Source organism: Microtus pennsylvanicus, chromosome 20, assembly GCF_037038515.1.
Source record: "Microtus pennsylvanicus isolate mMicPen1 chromosome 20, mMicPen1.hap1, whole genome shotgun sequence".
Classification (NCBI taxonomy): domain Eukaryota; kingdom Metazoa; phylum Chordata; class Mammalia; order Rodentia; family Cricetidae; genus Microtus; species Microtus pennsylvanicus.
Genome location: NC_134598.1, coordinates 4134506 through 4158084, shown reverse-complemented (window position 1 = coordinate 4158084; position 23579 = coordinate 4134506). Strand labels below are relative to the sequence as shown.

Below are 23579 nucleotides of genomic sequence, written 5' to 3'. Positions count from 1 at the left end.
TCCTATGACGACACAGGTCTTCCTTGATCTTAAAAGCCTTGGGCCAAATGCTGGATGATGGTGTTGCACACCTCGAATTCCAGCACCCAGGAGGCAGAGACAGAGGCAGGCGAATTTCTGTGAGTTTGGGGCTAGCTTGGTCTACAGACCGAGTTCCAGGACAGGCAGGACTATTACACAAAGAACACAGAGAAACCCTGTCTCAAAACAACAACAACAAAAAGTCTTGGGCCAGAATTCATTCATGACTAAGGCATAAAACCTCACGTACATTTGATGATACGAACCCTAACCCTAACAGGATGCTTTTGAAACTGAAAGAGTGCCAAGAGACAAGGCCTAAGCCAGACCCACACAAGCCAGCCTTCCTGTTGGATCACCATGCCTCAAACATCTCGAGTGATGGTTCCTGGATCACAACGTAAAAGCCTGAGGGGATTGTTTTTATTTTGTTTGTCTGAGGCAAGGTCTCACTACTGGCCTCGAATTCATGAAATATTCCGGATGATCCTAATCTTCTGATCCTCCTGCCTCTAATTCCTGAGTGCTGGGATTGTTGGTATATACCACCATACCCAGTCTTGGGTGGTGTTGAGGACTGAACCCAGGAATCTGTGCATGCTAGGTGAGCACCCTATCAACTGAGCTACATTCATATGACCTGGCTATGTGCCCCAAAGAATTGAAAACAAGACTTCAAAAAAACTTAACTACAAAATGTTTGTACATGTAGAAAAATGTATCAGCATTCACAGTACTCTGCTGGTAGAAACAACTAAATCATCTTTCAAGGATGAATAAGAGAATTTATACAGACATATACATATAGATGTATACATATATGCCATATACATACAGCAGAATAGTATTCAGCATTTAGAAAGGGAATGCTGCTAGAGGCTACAGTATGGATTTTGAGATTATTATGCCAAGTAAAATAAACTAGTGTCAAAACAACAAAGACTGCATGATTCCACCTACATAAGCTCATTAGTAACTTTGTCTTGTTGCTAAGACAAAATACTCAACAAGAAACAAGAAAAGGGTCAGCCAGTCTGTGATACACACCTTTAATCCCAGCACTGGAGAGGCAGAAGCAGGCAGATCTCTGAGTTCGATGCCAGCCTGGTCTGCAGAGTGAGTCAAGGGACAGCCAGGGCTACGCAGACAAACCCTGTCTCAAAAAAAACCTGAATGGGGTAATTTTAGCATATAGTTTGAAGGAATAGGTCGTCATGGAAACAAGCTTCAGTTGCTCATCTTATCATAGCTACCGCCAGGCATCAGTGAGCAGTAAACGCTTATACTCAGTTCACTTTCTCCCGTGAGCACCAGGACCTCCGCCCAGGGAATAGTGGGCTGATCCTCTCACCTCAGTGGGTCCAATCAAGATAATTCTCCATGGGCATTCAAGATCTTATCAAATTGACAACTGAGATCAACCATCGCAACTTCACTCAACTCAACACATCTCTTGACATCATAACCTCCTACTTTCTCCTTGTACCCAAAGTCTCGGGTTTGTCTCCTGATGTAAATTGTAATCCAGTTTCAAAAGTCTCATCATCTTGATCAGTAAAGTAACCAAAATGGTCACATTAGACTATGGCGGCCCGGGCAGGAGATTAGTTGCTGTTTGGTCATACAAGATGAAATGTCCTAGAAGACATGTGCACAAGTTAACAATAGCAAAACTCTTCAGCATTTGCCAAGGGTGAATGAACACATTTGATCGTATATGTTTGAGGTATATACATTGTATCGTATATGTTTGAGGTATATACATTGTATCGTATATGTTTGAGGCATATACATTATATTGTATATGTTTGAGGTATATACATTGTATTATAAGAAGCGTATAAAATGAATTCCATAGTAAATCAAACTAACCTGCCTAAGATGATGATGGTTTTTTTATGATTTAAAAATTGCTCTGCTGTGGGACAATGGCCTGTACCTTGTCAATTGTATTTTAATAAAACACTGATTGGCCAGTAGCCAGGTAGAAAGTATAGGTGGGGTGACCAGGCAGAAAGTAGAGGCAGGGCAATGAAAACAGGAGAATTCTGGGAAAGGAAAGACTCAGTCTGCAGTCATCTTCCAGACGCAGAGGAAGTAAGATGTGAAGCCTCTCCGAAAAACATACCAAGCCACGTGGCTAACACAGACAAGAATAATGGGTTAATGTAAGATGTAAGAATTAATTAATAAGAAGCCTGAGCTACTAGGCCAACCAGTTTATAATTAATGTAGGCCTCTGTGTGTTTATTCAGTACTAAAACGGATGTGGGACCTGGTGGGGCAGAAACCTCAGTCAACATTGCTCTATTGTTAGACCATAATTTTGCCCTGATTTCTTTTTCTTCCTAACCCACCTGCGCCCTCTGCTGGCTGTAGCTGCTAATGGAAGCCAACTGCCATGTTCCTTTTGTAAGTCCCAAGACCTTAGACACCAATGACTCCTTGATGGAATCACCTTTCAGACCATAAAACTCAGCAGGTAGACAGCACCACCTGCCAAAACAAGAACAAAAGCCTAATCCATCAAAGTCCATAGTCCTGGGAAAGTCCCTAAACGTATTAACCTTGCTTTTTTGGCTTCTGAAGTTCCACTCTGGCTAACTGCTCTTGCTAACTGAAGTATGACAATCCAGAATACAGTTTTTATACTTTAAAGCTCGCCCTGAGAAAGACTCAGGGCTGCACTGGGATCTGGAACACCAGGCTGCAGTTGGGTAAGAAAGACTTTCTATTGACTTAAACCTGGGTCTGAGCAGTCTTTTCTGGCAGATACCCTGTAACAATACCTGACGTGGAAGTCCTTCTGTATATGTGTTGCTTTTATTGGTTAATGAATAAAGAAACTGCTTTAAGCCTATAGTAGGGCAGAACAGAGCTAGGCGAGGAAACCTAAACTGAATACTGGAATAAAAAAGATGGAGTCAGAAGTCATGTAGCCCCCCTGCCCCAAGACAAACACCAGTGGGAACCTTGCCAGTAAGCCACAGCCATGTGGCGAGACACAGATGAAGAGAAATGGGTTAAATTAGAGATGTAAGAGTTAGCCGATAAGAAGCTAGAGCTAATAGGCCAAGCAGTGATTTAATTAATACAGTTTCTGTGTGGTTATTTTGGGGCTGAGCAGTCGGGAACAAACAAGCTCTCTCCCACTACAATAACCTTATCATTCCCAAGTGTGATTGCAGTCAGCACTACGGAGGGCAGGGGGATTCCCTGCAGAAACATAAGTAGTGGTAGATGGTGCAGCCCATCAAAACCCATTAAGCAGTACTCAAATGTTACTGTTCTTAAGGTTGTTTTCAGGACCGGGGATCAAACCCAAGGCCTTGGGCTTGCTAGGCTAGTAGTCAACTACTGAGCTATGTTCCCAGCCCTTGAGGTAGGTTTGAGAGCAATACCATATCACTTGCTTTACGCCGTCCTCTTCCGCTGCTCTCCTGGCTAGCAATAATGGCCGTATCTGCAGTCACTGCTACCACCAAGGTGAATCTGCCCTCATCACCCCAGAAGTAAAAAGAATGGAGGCAGGGGGTGGTGGGTGGAGGAAGCCAAGAGGCCCTCTGCCTTTTCCAGAATCTTGGGCAGTCATTTGGCAAGCCATGCCTTCTTTTCTCTTAATCACCCACTGTCCCCTGACCTTTCTATAATCAAACACCATTTCCTATAAGCAACAAGAGAGGAAAGGGATACCAGAGGTGGGAAAGGGGAAGGAAAATCTTTCAATGTAAAGTTTCCTCACATCAAGAAGTTCCCAGACCTATGGCCAATAAACACCCAACTGTTGGGAACTGCAGACCCTCAGACCTTAAATTTTCTGTGACCCCTTGCCTTCCAGGGTAAACAGTTTGTTTTCCTGTGTCTGCAGCTGCTCTGAGCATGGGACCGTCATGAGTTCCTGATGGCAGGGGAGTGGTTTCTGGTGGACTTGCAGCTGAAAAGTCCCAAAAGCTAGGGAGTGGCCATTAGTCAAGAAGAATCCAATATAAGCTGCCCTGAAACACAATAAAAGGGGCATTCTTGTTTCAAGGATGACCCGTGTCTCTGCCTGTGTGTGTGTGTGTTTCAATCTCCAGCCCCTTGCCCGACTCGTGAACCATCCCTGTTCAGGCGGTACAGTACAGGTGGACTGTACACCCAACGACACCTGTTCCCAGCTTTGTAACACTTTCCCACAAGTGCCTTCTAGAAGCTGGAATGTGAAGCTTCTAGAGAAGAGGCAATTTAGTTGACCTGGTGGACATTGGCTGCTAATGTGGTCAGCTATCATTCATAATGTGGTTTCTGGGGCCCCTCTTTGTTAAGGGGCAGTTATGACACCGATTCCAGTATCTAAAACATTTTTAAAATCAAGGGACAATTGATTTTAAAGCCATGTAAAGATGTTATCAAATCTACCCAAACAGTAAAAGGAGATCTTGTGATTTTAGTAACTTAGGAAGAATCTGGGGAGCTTGTGGGAGAGCATGTGGGGGAGCTTGTGGGGGAGCATGTGGCCAGCTGAAGCCCTTGGGTTGGTTAGTGTGGCCCCGTGGTAGTGAATTGTTTAATTTGGAATTATTATAACATTGCTAGAAGGTTTACTTCTGAGGAGCAACAGATGAAGTTGTTCATGACTGTTTTGTCTATTGCTATGTAATAAATCACTTATAGGCTTAAAACCACACTTCGTTGTATTTCAGAATTCTATGAATTGGCCAAACAGTCTACAGATCTCTTTTGAGGCCATCACAAGTGTGGCAGCTGATACAGTATTCTTGCTGGTCTCTGCCCATGGCGCCATCTCCCATCTTTCTTGCATGATGACTCATACTCTAAAAGGCAGAGGCAGCAGCTGAGAGACTCTAAAAACTAGACTGGGGAGGGGGGCTGGAGAGATGGCTCAGGGGTTAGGAGCACCAGCTGGTCTCGCAGAAGACCCAAGTTCAATTCTCAGCACCCACATGGTGGCTCACAATCACCTGCACCTCCAGGGGCACCCAGCAGGTCCTTCTGTGCTCCTCAAGTACTGTACTTGTATGCAGAAACATAAACAGAGAGGCACATTAAAAAACAAAACAAACAAACCCCCTAGGCTCTGCAGTCATGAACATCACTTCTCCAAGTAATTAGTCAAAATATCACAGGTCCATTCTCCCAAAATATATAGAGTCCAACTCTTTTTTCCCCCGGTGTTTGTGTGCCTGTGTGTGTATATGTGTGTGGTGTGTTGTGTAGTGTGCACACATATATACAGGCACACTCACTCATGAGCATGAATGGAGACACAAGGAGGAGGTCAGGTACTCTGCTCCATTACCCTTGACCTTATACCCTTGACCTTGTTCCCTTGAGACAGGGTCTCTCACTGAACCTGGAGATAGACTGGCAGCCAGGAAGCCTCAGAAATCCTCCATCGCCCATATAAAAAAAGCCAGCATGGTGGTGCATATGTCTGTAACCTGTCTTTTTATATGGGTGATGGAGATTTGAACTCAGGTCCTCATGCTTGTGCACCAAACACTTAACCCACTGAGCCATCTCCCCAGCCCCAAGCTCCAACCCTTGGAGCAGGGAGCAGCGAGTAACAGTAGAGACTGGTGACATTATTTTGGTCACTGTTGGAGAACATATATTACACTGATCTTAGAAACCAACTATAATGAAGTGTTCGGTCATTAATTAATCCTCTGTCTAATTAGTGTTTTCTTATTTCATTCATTCTACGCACGGAAGGCACGGCAAGCCAGGCAATGTTGTAGGCACTGGGAATGTATGAAAGAGTGGAGGAGAGTCTGACCCTCGTGAGTTTAAATTCTTATATCGTAAAGAACAGACAAAGTGATAAACTATGTTGAAATGCAATGTAGTGGGTGGGAGGCACTTTAGAGTGAGCAAAGTCCTCTTTGAAGTGGCATTTGAAGGCCAAGGGACAAGTTTGTTAGCACAGATTCCCAGGGTTGGAAAGAGCTTGGGGTGTTCATCTGAAGGACCGGAAAAGAAGGGAACAGGGAGGAAGAATGATATGGATTGTCAGAGGCAGTCAGCTGACCAGGCTTCCAAAGGCAGTGAAGGCCATGCAGGGACTTTGATTTATTCTTGAGCAGTAGAAACTAACATATGGGTTTTTAATCAGAAATTTTACTGATTCCTCGCTGGTCAGTTGACTCCACTTCCACTCCAGAGAGTAGATTCCAGGGCTTAAGAATGTAAACTGGATGGGGCTGGAGGGATGGCTCAGTGGTTAAGAGCACTGATTGCTCTTCCAGAGGTCCTGAGTTCAATTCCCAGGATCCACAGGGCATCTCACAACTGTGTGTAACTCCAAGATCTGACACCCTCACACAGACATGCAGGCAGGCAAAACACCAATGCACATGAAATAAAAATAAATTATATATATTAAAAAATGAACATAAACTGGTACAAATGAGGGTGGTGACCCCAGTTGAGATGTCAGCAGGTCAGGAATGTGTTCTGAAGGAACTATTCTAACTGCTGCCGCGGCTGGATTGCATTAAGGAAAACATCTCTCAGGAACTTCTGAAGAGTGAAGTGAGGTGAATGGGAGAGGGGGAAATACTGGTAGAAGAAAGATTTTTATTTTGGGATAAAGTGTGCTATGCCTGCTCAACAATTTGTAATTGAGCTTTATGACTTGATTCAATGGTTTATCCAAACCTGTGTGAGAATAAGCTGTTACAAGTGCTATACAACCTGGAAAATTAGAAAAAATTATATACATTTAAACACAAAGACCCTAAGCAAGTTAGCATTTCCATTAATATAATAACCTCCATCTTTTAGGGTTTTCTAGTTCTATATGGGATTGAAGCTCTCAACAATTTTGGACCTCCAAATGGCAAGGCCATGTGTTTCAGTCTCATATAAACTAACCACAGAAATGGATACTTGAATAAACATTCATACTTACAGAGACTCTTTAAAGGGTTTCATATTGTCTTAGAATTGATTATATAGAGTCTCTGAACGAGTTTAGCCTACCAAGACCTTTCATCAGGTGAGTAGGTAGACAGTTCTGTTCAGAGCAGCTGGACTCCAGCGCAAGTTATGCGACCCTGATTTTTAGCCAAGGACTCAAGCCGCCTTTGCCACAAGGAACGAATACTTCCGATCCAAGACACATACAGAAACACAGGAGTGCACGGTTTGATTGGATGGAGAAACACACTGCATCATTTCAGAGTGTTAAGTCTCATACACAGAGACATGCCAGGGATGGCCCCGTGGTTAAAAGCACTTGCTGTTCTTCCAGAGAACCAGAGTTCAGTTTCCAGCACTCACACCAGGCAGCTCACAACTCTTTGACCCCAGCTCAAGCGATCCAATGCTACCCTCTTCTGGTCTCTACAAACCCACACATAAAAATAAAACAAGAGTGTTGTGTTCAGAGGCCGGTGTGGCTCCACACTCACCGTGCCAGCTCTTGGGAGATGGAGGCAGGAGGATCAGGAGTTCAAAGTCATCCGTGGCCACAGAGAGTGCTCAAGGCCTGCCTGGCTATGTGGAACCCTGTTTGAGTAAACTAACAGAAGTGTTGTTTACAGGCGGAGAACATTAGCGAGCAGCTGGAGACCATCCAGCCGCATCCTGCTGCACAGCAGAGGAACAGAAGGAGCCAGACAAGGCCGAGGAAGAGGACCTGCAGGCTGAAGTTAAATAGCTGGTTATGGGGTCAGAACTAGGAATGCGCTTTGCTGGTGTTCGGGTGTCTGCACTGGCCTGCCCTTGAGGTCCCGACAGGATTCATCCTCAGGTGCAGGCACTAAAAGCACTTCCGGTGCACGTTCGCTATGTTCCCTTTTTCTAAAAGGTGAACCTTGCCCGCCTCCCATCAATTTCTCTGTCTCTCTCTTCTCTTCTGCTGCTCCTGGCCCCAGAGGCTGATACCCCCCATCCCTACCCATTTTTCTTTTCTATTTCTCCCAATAAAAAACCCTCCATGTGAGCTCTGTCACATGGCATCTTTCTCTTTTTAAATTACAATAAGATTCCTGATTGAAGGTTTCATTTCTTACTTTTTTTTTTGCAAAAGCACAATACCAAAGACTTTTAAAAAGTCAATATAAAAATGAAATCTCACACAAATAAAGCTAACAATTTATTACAAATAATCTGCAAACAAAAATATTTTTATCAATGTGTCAAAACATTATTTTGAACGGAACAGTATACCAGGGTTTCGCAAGTTGAAAACTCGGTACCGCCTTTGTGTGTTTCCGAAAAGTCTTACAATGGTTCTGCCTCTGTGTATTAAATATTGCGCTGGCAATAAAACAAGCACATAAGAGCTTGTAAACGATGGGAACCTGTGATGCTGGCAAATTAAGTCATTACCGGAGCTGCAAGGACGACCTGTGGGGAGCGGAGCGAAGTGAGGAGGAGGCTGCCACCGCTGGGAACAGGGGCACACAGCCTTGTTACCTCCAAGGGACGGAACAAGTAAGAAGGTTCCCTCCTCACCCACCCACAGCCTCTCAGCGGAGCAATTTGGGAAGCTCAAAGTGTCTCTGCGTGCACATTTTTAACACAAAGTCTCGTAATTAGAAGACAATTTTTTTTGTAGTGCTGCGCATTGAACCCAGGGCCTCCCACACATTAGGCAAGTGCCCTTACATTGGCAGAAAGAAGAAGTCTATGTTTACATAGAATGTTTACAAAACTGTAGAAGTATTAAATCTAAGAAATGTCTTAGACCATCAATTAAAAGTCATACAAATGTTATAATATAAAAATGGTCACTGTAAAATAATTTATTTAAATATTGCTGGACAAATTAATGACGAGATCCTAAGACTCCTCAACAGGGTCCCCAGCTGTGGTTCTACTGCCCACTGCAGGCAGAGCTGCCCAAAGGGCGATTTCTTTGGAGGCAGACTTTCCTCAAGTGGTCACATGCTGAACAGAAAGCCCAGTTCTGGTGTTCCCAGACGTCCAAACACAACAGCGCACAGGGAGCATTTCGGACGCAGGTAATGTACGGCCACACAGTGTGGCCGAGGGGTTTCATAAATGGTTGCGAGAGTTATAACGTTCAAGATAGCCTCTCTTCCACAGGGCCCCACAGGATGGCTCAGACTGCCCCCCAGGCAGGAAGCAGGCTATGCCAAAGCAAGTCGGGCCTGGTTCCCGTTGTCTTTTGTGTGCCTGCGGCTGCTCTCCTGCCCATTGCTGCCTGGATACTTTTGCCACAGAACATTTCCAGGTGGAGGAGAAGGCGCTGTGCCGTTGCGGGGCACTTCTATTGGGCTCACTGTGTGGTCTGTACTTCCCACAACCATCTTGCTGTGGGTGTTCTGGTGGCTTCTACCAAGCTCCCTTATTGCCACCAATGGATCTATTGTGCGCACTCAGTTTCTATGTTTCTGTGCCCTGTATTGGGTTCATGTCTGTAAGAGACCTTTCATTATGGAGAAACACACCACTCTACATAAAGATTTAGACAGAGTTGTAGTGCTTAGTTTTTTGTCTCATTTTTCCTGTGCTGGTGCTGAACCCACATCTGCACAGATGCTAGGCATGGAGGATGCTGTCATGGAGCTGTACGATCTCAGCCTAGTCATGGTTGCTTAGAAAGTAAGACCTCCTAGAGAGGGGCTAGCGGACATTTAACTAAAATCTTTACAAGACCCGGGGAGAGCGACATATTGAATAAACCGAGAGGCTGTTTCTCATAAAGATTGACTTCAATGAACACTTTATACTTTATCTCCTCTAAAATTTTGCATATTGTTTCTGTTCAATCAACTGTAGAACTTCACGGCAGAGTTGAGTGGTGGGCTCTGTAATAGGGTACCATCCAGGAAGCCTCTTTTCCAAGGCTGGCACGTGAATGAAGTACCTGCAACCACAGAGGAACAAAGCACCTGTAAAAATGAGGATTTTCACATCGGTCCATCCAGTGTGTTCACACTCACTGCACAAGGTTGAGGGTGGGGGTGGGGGGTGGGGAGACTTAGCCATGAGACTCAGCGTGTCAGACTTCCAACCTCCTGACTCAAGACTTAGAAGATCTCCGCTGTGTGTGCACTTCACTGAGCATAGGTACTTTACTTGAGAAAGGAACTCATGATGCATCCGCCATGTAGGCAGTGACCAGGAAAGATAAGACAGGACAGGACTGTCCTCAACAATGTGTGAGCATTCTGATGCTGGATTCCTCAGACAGTGCACAGAAAAGAGTAAGGCACGGACGTCAAGCCAAGATAACCCATCGGGACCAGTCAAGAGGAAAGAGCAGGGCTTATCTCCCGCATCCTCTATAAGCAGAGGCTTCTACATAAGAATATATAGACAGCCTTCAGCCATCTCCATGGGTAGCATCAAATGGTCCTCAGCCCCCAGTGGATAACAGAATTGCCAGGGGGAGCTTAAAAAACTGTCACTGCCCAGACTATGCCCCAGGTGAACCAAAACAGGAGCACAGCTGGGCTGATGTTATTCATAACTACCCAGATGACTGTAATGCAAGGTAAACGGAAAAACCACTAGATTAAAACAGAAACTACAAAACTGAATGTCCATGAGAAACGTAAGCAGTGGGGTGAGAGGAGTAAGCGGGGGATGGGGAGATGGTAGCCAAAGGGCGCACAATCCTCCTGACAGGGCCTGCTGGGAGCTCCAGTCAGCTATTGCTATCCAGGAGTATGACACCGTATTTGCCAGTTGTCCTGATAGTTTCTCAAGTTTATAACTACAGCTTTTATAATTAGGCTGGGCATGATGACACATGCCAATGATTACAGCACTCATGTTAGAGCAAGAGGCTTGCCATGAGTTCAAAGCCAACTTAAGCTACATAGTGAGTTCCAGACTGGCCTGGGCTACACCACAAGACCGTGTCTCCAAATGGGAAAAACAAGTTGGGGTGGGGAGTTTTTATTCATGCTACAACATGAACAAACCTTGGAAATATGATGGATGAAAGATCTGAGACCAAAGGTTGTCAGGAAGAGCGTGTAGGTGAGTGGTTGCCAGCAGCGGGGAAGGGGAAGGGATGTATCTGCTTAACGGGTACTTTCGGATAATGACAATGTTCAGTGATGACGGCTGCAAAATACTGTGAAACGTACTCAAAGCGGCCAAATTATATGCTCGAAAGGGGTAAATTTCACGCTAGGTCAGTTTTTCCTAATGAGAAGGAAAGAGAAGTTAGGAACCAGGAGAGGGAGGGTGCTGGGGCCGACTTGTGGGATCAGCTTGGAGCCAAATAAATCCTTTTATGGTATCCAGAGTGGACCTTCTGGTGTAATGCCACATGCAGGGAACACAGAGTCTACACAGAGGGCTGACTTTACCCCTTTTGAGGTCAATATAAAGCCATAATGTAAGCCTCCACATCTTTTGATGTCTCCCTCTGAACCGAGGGTGGAGCCACGCTGGCTGCACCCTTCTCATTTATGGCAAAAACTACCTTAGTTTTCTTGAATACATGTTCGACCAGGGGTAGTGTCAAGTGCACCTGGCCTTGCTAGCCGTGGTGTAGTAGGGGAACCCCGAGGGACAGCAGGGCAGGCTGCTGGACTGACAGAACCAAACCTGCTACTTCTGCTTACTGTTGTGTTCCTGGGGATAATAAAGAGTAAATGAAACAAGTCAACAACAGACTCCCCAGTGTTTGTTTACTGTCCCCCTTTACTGACTGGTCACCCCCAACGTGCGTGCAGCAGCTGACTTCAACTTCCGGTTCACAGTTTATCATCCCCTTTCTCTAGGGTTTGTTACCCCAAAACAAGTTATGCTTCTGTGCAATGCAGGCCGCACACAGCAAGGCGACGAGTGTCAAGTAGTTTCTGGGCTGGGGACACTCCTCAGATGGCATTCTGAGACCTGTACACAATGTCACCTTACCTGTGGCCAAATAAAGGACTGCTAAAAACAGAAGCGGAATTCTCCATCGCCGTTTACCTAACGATCAGGTCCTGTCGTAAGCGTCCGTGAAAAGGAGCCATGAGCATTTTGGTTTGGCCGTGCTCTTTTTTCCTCACCTGAACTCTTCGCTGTGGTTGTTCCTGATGTACTCGGCGAGAGTCTTGCTGTACTGCAGGCAGCTCTTGAGGATGTAAAATTGCTGGTACAACAGAACCGCTTGGCAGGGACTCAGCAGCTGGAGCGAGGCTGAAAGCCCGCTCACCACCCGCTTCACAATACTGGCCACAAACGCCATCTAGATGAGGAGAAGGCAGTTAGACGTGGGCAGGGTGCCACCCACACGCGCCCCACTTCAGCTGTTAGCCTCACTGACAAGTCTAGGCTGATGCCCTTGCCACCTTTTCTCCCAGGCTTCTGGGCTAGTTCCCACCGACACGCTCTCAGTACCAGATCACGGACCCGCCAGTGACTACACTTTTAATTTCTTTAGCATTTTTATATTTTTGTTTTAATTTCTAAATTACATTTTTTACTTATTTAGGGGTGGCATGCTATGCATGCTTGCCAAGGTGTGCATGCAGAAGCTGGCTGACAGCTTGCTTAAGTCGATTCTCTCCTACGTATGAGTCCCGGGGATTCAACTCAGGTTGGCAGCAAGTGCTTCTTACCCGCTGAGCCATCTCCTCAATTCACGGCACCTTGGTTTTACTAGGTAAGATAATTAGGGCTGGCTGAACAAGTAGGTACATCCGATGACCCCACCCCCTCAGGAGTTTCCTGTTCCGAGCTGGCTTAATACCTTTCACGTGTCCGTGTCCCCTTGCCTCAGGGCACCCTTCGTCCTGCCGGGCTTCACGGTCACACACAGGCCTAGTACTTGACTTGATTCCTTTAAAGACTGAGTGAGAGGCTTCCCCATTGTTTGAGACCCTTAGGACCTCAGTCAGATATAGAGCCTACGACCACTGCCTAAGATAAGTACGGGTCTTTCATATTGCACATAAAAATATGAAGAAGTAAACACTATGGTGCTCCTTGAGTAGATCTGAGCCCGGCCGAGCTCTGTGCACTGCTGAAGGAGCCAACACCGTGTCTTCATCACTTTGGCCAGTAGGCTATTCTATTGATACTGTACGCTGCGGCCCTGGCCAGCTTTGCATAAATGTGCCATAGGGATCCGACAAGAGAATACGGGTTCTTCAGGACCGGCTCTGAAAAGTAGTTCACAGCTGGGAATGGGTCAACAAGCATACGCTTATGTGTGGAAAGAGAACACATTCTTCATGACTAGTACTCCTCTCGCTACCTTACCTGCGTATGTGTGCGTGTGTGTGTGTGATTTGTATATGTGCCCGGCACACATGTGCATGTGGGTGTGCAGGCCACTACACATGTGTGGAACTCAGGAGACGACTCATGGAACTTGTTCTTTTCTCTACCACACTGGGATCAGGGCACACACTCAGTTTCTTAGGCTTGTCAACAATCACCCCTACCCACTGAGCCGTCTCACCAGCCCCAAGCGCTGCCTTTTGAAGAGATTTCCAGTAAACCATACATTGGTTGGCTGAACGCATGAATGAGTAGAGGGAAACCGAGCTTGGGGAAGTAGGGAGAGATGGAGGATGGAGGCTGTACAAAAATTAGTTCATGCGATATTTTGTAGAGCATGTGGCACTCTAGACATATCGCTGTCCTCGTGTCCCGTGGAGAAAGCCATTGTCGCAGTCATGACAGACTACATCTATAACAAACCTCAAATTACCAGGGCTCGGTACAGAACAGAAAAGCTCTGTTGCTTGTTCACACCACACAGCCCTTACAGGTCGGTAGGGTGCCCTGTTCAGCGTCACTGGGGAGCACCAGTGGAGGACTCGCCAGCATTCCAGAAGTAAAAGTGACCCAGGGAAGCCGGCTGGACAAGCTATACAACTTCTGCCCAGAAGTGACTCAGGCCAAAGTAATCGAGTGAAGAGTGATGCCCACTCCTACCTTGTGCCTAGTGGAAAGTGTGCCGGAAGACAAAGCCACCGACAGCTACCGTAGGACAGAACCAGGCGACAACAGAGACCAATGCAATCTGCGACAGTGACAAGCTCAAGGGGCGGAGACTCAGGCTACGGTGTCTACTGTGACTGTATCTGGGATCTGACCCAGTTAGAAGGTTGGAGACCTGCCTTCCTGCTCCAGGAATTGGCGCTGAGGACTCACAGATGAGTGGGGTTAACCAGGTGGGAAAGGAGAAGGAGAGGATTTCAGACCCAGACGCTACAGCTCATGTTTCCATGTGTTAGAAAATTTGTTCCCAAAGGGAAGCTGCGAGCAGGTGAGGCTATACAAGATTGTCAGATCACGGGCTCTTGCCCTCGAGAATGGAATGACGTAGCTGTGCACATGGACAGCCAGTGAGAGAACGTGTTGTTTCAAGAGGTTGCTATAAAAGTGACTTCAGCAAAACCAAAAACCAACCAGACAGAGGCAGGAGGATGGTGACTGGAGGCCAGCCTCAGCAGCATAGCAAGACACCTTCTCAAAAATACCCAAATGACTGCCTCACACCCCACTGTGCTCTCTGGCCCTTCGGCTTTCAGACATGGAGAGACACAGCAAGATCCTCTCGAGATAAAGTTCTTCCATCTTGAACCAGCCAGCCTCCAAAACCATGAGCCAAATGAACCTCTGCCCTTGATAAATTACCCACTTCGCTACAACAAAGACCAACACAGAGGGAGGAGGAGGGCTGGCCCTTGAGTTGGAGATGCCGTGGCAGGATGAAGGCAGGACCAGCTGAGGCAGCAAAGCTCTAAGATGCCCGCCCTGCAGGCCTGGGAAGGAGGTTGGCAAAGGGAAAAGCTGCTGAGAGATCATCTAGCTAACAGAAAGGCAGGGCAATCACATTTTTTTTGTGCTAAATAGCTCCCTCTGGCTGCAACCTAGTAAAATGACAGACACGGACTATTTGGACATGAACGGAATCTTAAAGGAGATCCGAGTTGGGACCAGGATGGAGGCTGCAGGGGTAGAGAGCACAGCCAATCCCAAGAGTTCTGTTTGTGTTTCTACTTATGGCAAACGTCAATCTTGTCACTTAAATTCTAACACTTCATTTATTATACATACCTTCAAAGTTTTGGGTTTTTTGTTTTAATAAAAATAAAGCTAATCTTTAGCCATAATTTAATACCTCTAATATATTTAATTCAAACATAAAAACATTTCCTTTTCATTAAATAATAAAATCAACAAGTTTATCTTTTGCTTCTGCTCTGTAGACTCAAGTAAATCACAGGACAATGTCTGTGTTTAATTAATGAATCACAAAGCATCCGGTAAGTCGGGCCTTTTCTGCTCAATACTCACTGTGGGAGGACAGCTCTGTAGAAAAGACATCATCCAGGTAATAGCAAACTTTGTGGATCCCAATCCAAGATTTCCCTAGAGACTCAAGGAAACAAGTTACAGTCATGACGTCTAAATCACAGCTAAAGGATTCTCCCTCCCAAATGTGTTTGTACCCTAATCAATCAAATCTTTCAAATCAGTTACTGTAAAATCAGCTAGAATAGCACTGAAGAGCGAAGGTAGCATCACTGAGGCCAACCAGTTTTAGAGACCATCCCCCAAAATGTTACACTGTTAAACGTTATAACATAATCAAGTTAGAATTAAAATTAAAATACACGCTGTACCTGCTGAAAGACAAGAAGAATCTCATAGAGCAGGGCTGTAGCCGTATCTGTATACTCCAGGGTGAGCTTCTGTAACTAGAAGTTTCAATAATCATCAGCGCGCTGCCATAGGCTGAGCCAAAAAAGTCATTTCCCTTTAGATCCTTGAAAAAGGATTTCTGATTTAAATTTTTATTTGTGATGTCCACTTTCCATTCCACTTGGTTCAGCCATTCCCAGAAAGGTGGCTTTCAGACCCGGCTGGCTGGCTCAGGCATGTTATTCCAGACACGAAAGAGCCGAGGCACAGAGGTCACAAGTTCAAGGCCTATTTGGGCAACTTAGTGAGACCCTGTCTCAAAATGAAAAGTTAGTAGCTTAGTGGTAGAATGCTTTCCTCACGTGTTCACTCCCAGCACGACCAAAACCAAAGCCATTTGTGTAAAGAGACAACACATTTAACAACGTGGAACACACAAAGGCCCAGACAAAGCCACGAAAATCCTGCACACTGGGGTCCACATCGGCAGTCAGATCAACAACCTTACTTCCTTTCAGGGTGTGAACGTGCTCCTTGGGCTTGATGCAGGAGGTTTTCTTAGGGATTTAGGCTTGTGCCCAGTTTGAACTTCTGTTCCTTCTGGGGAATGGGTATATATGGGGCTCAGAGAACTCTGTCCACAAGATCTCCAGGCAGCTGAGAGGGTCCATAAGTCACTCTGGGCATGAGAACGGCCTGTGGACATGCTCCAGGCCTCAACTCTGCCCTCATACAGTGTGCAGGATGAACTCTAGTCTACTGTCTCCCTTCCTTTTACATCTGGTGACCAAAATCTGCATAGTCTCCTGATGGCCACGCTGGCTGCCCAGTGCAGAAGATCTAAGGTTCTGCAAACGCAACACCCATGCCCATCCTGACTAACAAGCCCAAACCAAGCTCAGCTCCTCCCTGTTGAAGCTGGTCTTCTTGCTGTCACTCATGTCTGACTCTTCGGACAGATTCTAAAAGCTGTCTTCTAGTCTCCACACTTTATTTTAATGTCAAGTGTCAGCTCAAATTCCTAAAATCTTCTGGAATCTACCCTCTTCGTGATATGACGTCTCCCTTCCTCTTTGTGTATTTATTCAGCAAATATGCATCAGGCACTGTGCTAGACGCTGGAGAGTCCCGCCTCTCTCATGGAATACAGCCTACTGAAGAAACAGGCACCAAGCTAGCAATTAGTAAGTTAATGCATAGACATAAACTGAGTCAAAGGCCCAAAAGAAAAACACAGAAAGTTATGACAGCTCTGAAGAGGACTAGTCTCTTCTAGGGCTCAGGGAAGGCTTCCCTCTTCTTTTGTTTTTAAGCCTTCTGGTGGTGCCAGCAATTGGGAGGCAGAAGCAGGTGGATTTCTGTGAGTTCAAGACCAGACTGGTCTACAGATAGAGCTCCAGAACAGCTAGGGCTATTACAGAGAGAAATCCTGTCTCGAAAAGCCACACACACATACACACACACACACATACACACACACACACACACACATTTATATTATATAAATATACTCATATTTTATACAAACATATTAATAGACATAAATATATTTCGTGTGTGTGAAAGTTTTGCCTGCATGTATGTATGTACCCATGTAGGCCAGAAGAGGGCATCAGACCCCCTAGAACTAGAGTTACACCTGGTTGAGAGCTGCCTTGTGGGTGCTTAGAATTGAACTTGGCCCCTCTCCAAGAGTAGCAGGCACTCTTTAACTGTTGAACTGTCATCTCTCTGTTCCAAGGCTTCCTGCTGACTTCTGTCATCCCTCAGCTAGGCTGCACTCTACCCATCCTCCTCCCCCTCCTCCCTTTTCAGGGAAAGGTCTCACTGTATAGTACAAGGCAGATCTGCAGCCCTCAGTTCTGCCTTTGCCTCTCAAGTGCTGGATTTCCAGGTATGTGTCACCACACCCTGTGTGTGTGGTGTGTAGGAAGCCACTGCACACGGTATATAGTAGCACCATGTATACAGTAGCTCTACTTGTACGCATTTCGCTTCTCACCGAGTCTCCAATCTCCTCACTCGCTCAACCATCTCAAGGTGTGTAGCAGGTGTCCCATGCAGGCATGCCTCACCGACACCTGTCCCACTCACAGCTCATGAACTATTTTGATGGCGAATGCTTGTGAGTTTGTGAAAACTGTGTAAATGTGCTTTGTTTAGTCTTTGGACCTCTGCCTAGCATTGTTTGCTTCTAACAGGCAATCAGTGAATGCATGCCGAGGGGATACACCTTCTAACACAGCTCCAGCTGTGTGCTTAAGAACCGGCAAACCATATCCCACCCTTAAAAAAAAAATCAATTGATTGTGAGCTGGTATCTTCTCTTGGAAATACACTTTCGATACAGTTCGGTATTTCTAATGATTTCCTAAAACGGTAGAAAAGAGGTGGCTCTCACTGCGTGAGCACTGTTTGAACACTACTCACTTGTTAGGAGAAAGTACAGTCCACGTAGACCTTAAAATTTGGAAGACATTCTTTAGGAGTTTTGTTTCTTTGTTTTTTGGTCAGATTTCTACTATGGAATTACATGTATTTGAATAATATACAGAGAGATATTTGGGCAGATGCATGGCATTTTAAAATAGTATTATTTTCCTTAGTTTATAGACCTGAAAACATAAAATAGATACACTAATATTGGCCAAATGGCTAAGATTTCAGGTCACTAACGAAGCACGTCCTCTTTATTATGCACATTTCCGTATTCTACAGCATCATGTTCCGTGTTAATATGTAAAGAACAAGAGCCCCTGCAGTTACATTCAGTCGACCCCAAATTCTCATCTCACCTGAGCATCAAAAGACATTTCGGCTGGAGTTGAGTCAGACTGTGGCTGGGTGTTAGACGGGGAACAAGACTTTGGAACCGTAGGCTTGCTAATTAAAATTACTAAGAGATTAAACAGTGTTCCCCTAAAAAAAATGAAAAACCATTAATGGATAAAGTTCTTAAAGGAAAGCAGTGAGGTCAAACTTAGAAACACTTTGTTTTTTCTTTTCAATTTTTTGAAACAGTGTCTCTGTGTAGTCCTTGCTTTGTAGACCAGGCTGTGCTCGAACTCACAGAGATCCCCCTGCCTCTGCCTCCCAGTGCTAGGATGAAAGGCCTGCGCCACTGCCATCTGGCTATATTTACGGATTATTAGTTCTAAGCAACATTGCAGACAAAATAGATGCTAAAGTCGAAGTAAGTAACTGGTTAAGTCCATTAGAACCATAAACACAGGAACAACTCAGACAGAGAAAAAGAGATTGTGAGAAGAGATGAAGCGGCAAGTGTTGGGAAGCACTGGAGGGCCGGCAAGTGGACAGTGTCATAGAAGCGGGCGAGTGGAGGAAACCAGACAGATGAAAAGGGAAGCCGAGAGCAGGTTACAGTGGGGACAGAGTAAGACGCTGGACCAGAAGACTGTCATCTCAGACCCCCTAAGGCAGTGTTTCGCCACAAATGACACATTCTTATTTATGCACACACAGTATATGTAGTTCAAATATTTAATGATTTAAATATACTGATTACTGGGGCCAGAGGGAGGTCCCAGGCTTGATCCCAGCATCCATACGGTGACTCACGACCGTCTGTAGCTCCCGTTCCAGGGGCTCCCAGGACGCCTGAACTCCTGTGTACTTACCCACACATATACACATAACTGAAAGATGGACATTGGATCTCTTCACTACAGGACTTCTCAGATGTGTTGCTTTGCCAATAGAAAGCATGTATCTCTGGGGCAACGAAAAGTACTACATAGTTCTTTTTAAATAAAAAAAAACAAAAATTCCATATATTTTGATGGATTCAGCAATGTATTGTTGCATATATCTACCATATTTTATAGTGTATATGCATATATGTGGGTCTGTATATATGCACATATGTGGGTCTGTATATATGCATATATGTGGGTCTGTATATATGCACATATGTGGGTCTGTATATATGCATATATGTGGGTCTGTATATATGCATATATGTGGGTCTGTGTATATGCACATATGTGGGTCTGTATATATGCATATATGTGGGCCTGTATATATGCATATATGGGCCTGTATATATGCACCTATGTAGGTCTGTATATATGCATATATGTGGGTCTGTATATATGCATATATGTGGGCCTGTATATATGCACATATGTGGGTCTGTATATATGCATATATGTGGGTCTGTATATATGCATATATGTGGGTCTGTGTATATGCACATATGTGGGTCTGTATATATGCATATATGTGGGTCTGTATATATGCACATATGTGGGTCTCTGTATATGCATATATGTGGGTCTCTGTATATGCATATATGTGGGTCTGTATATATGCACATATGTGGGTCTGTGTATATGCACATATGTGGGTCTGTATATATGCATATAGGTGGGTCTATATATATGCATATGTGTGGGTCTGTATATATGCATATATGTGGGTCTGTGAGGTCAGAGGTCAACCTCAGGTTTTGCTCCTCCAAAACCATCCACTTTGTTTCTGGAGACAGTCTCTCACGAGGATCTGATTCACCAACTAGGCTATTCAGACTGACCAGCAATCCCCAGCCTATCTCCAACACTCTAGTGTTGGTTTTGCGAACAACGCTACCATACCTGGCTTGTCACATGGCTGCTGGGTCCTCGTGCTCACCTGGAAGCACTGTCTACTGAGCAGTGCGGCGCCTGAGCGGATGCTCAGTGAGTGGATGACGTTCCAAGTGAGTGTGCATTGTTGACATGGGCGTGGCCAGGTCAAGGGTCAGTGCCTCAGGACCAGGGTAAACTAGCAAAACTAGGGAGCACAGATTTCCCTCCTCGGGGATGTTTACAGCCTGAGACTGCTCTACTACAGAGCCCTCCAACAGAGACTAGCTAACTCCTCCCTGTGCCGTACATAATAACCCTGATGAGGTTCTGGGCTGTTGAGGGTGATAGGTGCTCTCTATCAGAGTCAGCACAGGCCCCTGACTCCAGCTTTTCTGTATGTGTGTTTATACTTTCTTCATTCCCTTGCCACCTCCTCAGTCAGGTCAAGTCCCAGTAGCACCGGACATGGCATTGAACTATGTCCCCAATCAATAATGTGAAATACTTCCTAAAATGCTCATTTGGCCCAAAGTTTGACTCCAGAGCCTCTTTTTTTTTTTTTTTAAATCAGAGCATTTTAAGGGTGTTCTGCACCATTAAGCACCATTAGCGAATTAAAAGCTAAACATTAGTTAATAAAACCAGTTTACAGCTGAGGGCCTTTCCTTTCAAATGCACTGTAACTGTCCAGTAACAAACAAATCACATACCTGTTACTACACGGTTGACAGTACTTGGGAGCTAGTTACTTAACAATAAGAAAAGGTCACAATTCGAATTATGAATCCTAAAGAGTTGAGTCTAAGATTATCTTCAAATGCCAAGTGCAGTCACGTGTGGCTGAAATGGGGCTGAAAGCAGGCCACTGGACGATGAGCTAAACCGAGCCCAGGCGGATCACTTGGACCCAGAAATCCAAAACCGTCTTGGGCAGCACAGTAAGATGTCCCTGAAAAATTAAAAAGGTATGGAAGGAAGCTGGGCAGTCACTTGGGCAGAGGCAGGGGGCTTACAAAGTTCAAGGTCATCCTCAGCTGTAGTGTCAGGACCAATCCAAACTCCATGAGACCCTGTCTTAAAGAAGCAAAAATCAAGGAAAGGAGAGACATAAAGAGGTGGGGGCAGGGGAGGAAGGAGGAGGAAGACCAGCTGAAAAATAGGACAAGTACAAGAGAGACAATAAATGATCTCACAGCAGCAAATCCCAAAGAAGGGAAAAACACACACAATAACATCACCAACAACGAAACCTAAAATAACAGAAGCTACCAATCACTGGTCATTAATATCCCTTAATATAAACAGACTCAACTCACCTATAAAAAGACACAGGCTAACAGATTGGATACAAAAACAGACTCCATCCTTCTGTTGCATATAAGAAACACACCTCAACCTCAAAGACGGACATCACCTTAGAGAAAAGGGTTGGGAAAAATTTTTCCAATCAAATGGACTTAAGAAATAAGCTGGTATAGCTATCCTAATATATAACAAAATAGGCTTCAAATTAAAATCAATCAAAAGAGACAAAGAGAACATTTCATATTAGTGACAGGAAAAATCCATCAAGAGGAAATCTCAATAATTAACATCTATGCCCCAAATACAAGGACACACTCATATGTAAAAGAAACACTTCTAAACCATAAATCATACATTAAACCCCACACTAATAGTGGGAGACTTCGACACCCCACACTCACCACTGGACAGGCCTGTCAGACAGAAAATTAGCAGAGAAATAAGGAAACTAACAGATGTTATGACTCAAATGGACTTAAGAGACATCAAAGAATATTCCCTCCAAACATAAAAGAATATACCTTCTTCTCAGCACTTCATGGAACCTTCTCAAAAATTGACCACATACTAGGTAACAAAGAAAACCTCAACAAATACAAAAAAAATGGAATAACCACATTTATCTTATCGGATCACTGTGACTTAAAATTAGAATTCAACAGCAACACTAATTCCAGAAAGTCCACAAACAAATGGAAATTAAACAATGCTCACCTGAATCACTAATGTGTCAAGGAAGAAATAAAGGAAGAAATTAAAGACTTCCTAAAATTCAATGAAAATGACCACACAACATACCCAAGTTTATGGGACACAATGAAAGCAGTGTTAAGAGGAAAGTTCAAAACACCAAATGCCTACATAAAGAAGCTGGAAAAACCCACACTAATGAGTTAACAGAACACCTGAAAACTTTAGAACAAAAAGAAACAAACTCACCCAGGAGGACTAGATGGCAGGAAATTGAGAGCTGAAATCAACAAAATAGAAACAAAGAAAACAATACAAAGAATCAATAAGACAAAGAATTGGTTCTTCAAGAAATTCAACAAATAGACAAACCTTTATTCAAACTAACCAAAAGGCAGAGAGAGAACATTCAAATTAACAAAATCAAAAACAAAAAGGGGGACATAACAACAGACACGGAGGAAATCCAGAGAATCAGTGGGCCATATTTCAAAAACCTGTACTCCACAAATTTGGAAAATTTAAAGGAAAAGGACAATTTTCTGGATAAATATCACTTACCAATATTAAATCAAGACCAGATAAGCAAATTAAATAGACCTATAACTGCTAAAGAAATAGAAACAGTCATCAAAAATCTCCCAACCCAAAAAAGTCCAGGGCCAGATGGTTTCAGCTCAGAATTCTACAAGATATTCAAAGAAAAATACCAATATCCCTCAAATTGTTCCACATAATAGAAACAAAAGAAACATTGTCAAACTCTTTTTATGAGGCTACAATTATCCTGATACCCAAACCACAGAAAAACATTACTAAGAAAGAATTACAGACCAATCTCACTCACGAACATTGATCCAAAAATACTCAATAAAATACTGACAAACCAAATCCAAGAACACATCAGAAAAATCATCCACCATGATCAAGTCAGCTTCATCCCAGAGATATAGGGATGGTTCAACATATAAAAATATGTCAATGTAATCCACCATATAAACAAACTGAAAAAAATGAACCACATGATCATCTCATCAGATGCTAAAAAAGCCTTTAACAAAATACAACATCCCTTCATGATAAAGATCTTGGACAGAGCAGGGATTCAAGGAACATACCTAAACATAATTAAGGCAATATACAGCAAGCCAACAGCCAACATCAAACTAAATGGAAAGAAACTCAAAGAGATCCCACTAAAATCAGGAACAAGACAAGGTTGTCCACTCTTCATATCTATTCAATATAATTCTTGAGGTTCTAGCTAGAGCAATAAGACACCAAAAGGAGATCAAGGGGATACAAATTGGAAAAGAAGAAGTCAAACTCTCACTATTTGCACATAAGTGACCCCAAAAATTCTACCAAGGAACTTCTACAACTCATAAACACCTTCAG

General features: G+C 44.3%; 1 protein-coding gene across 1 annotated transcript in view; it reads right to left on the bottom strand.

Annotated features, from left to right (window-relative positions):
• Positions 1 to 9735: 9735 nt before the first annotated feature.
• Positions 9736 to 23579, bottom strand: part of C20H12orf56 (chromosome 20 C12orf56 homolog) — a 49046-nt gene continuing 35202 nt past the window's right edge. The window contains exons 9-13 of the mRNA XM_075954863.1: positions 18396 to 18519; positions 15582 to 15656; positions 15253 to 15327; positions 12009 to 12187; positions 9736 to 9862 (exon numbers count right to left, since the gene is read on the bottom strand). Of these exons, the coding sequence (XP_075810978.1) occupies positions 9736 to 9862; positions 12009 to 12187; positions 15253 to 15327; positions 15582 to 15656; positions 18396 to 18519 (580 nt within the window). The remainder of the gene's footprint in view (positions 9863 to 12008; positions 12188 to 15252; positions 15328 to 15581; positions 15657 to 18395; positions 18520 to 23579) is intronic.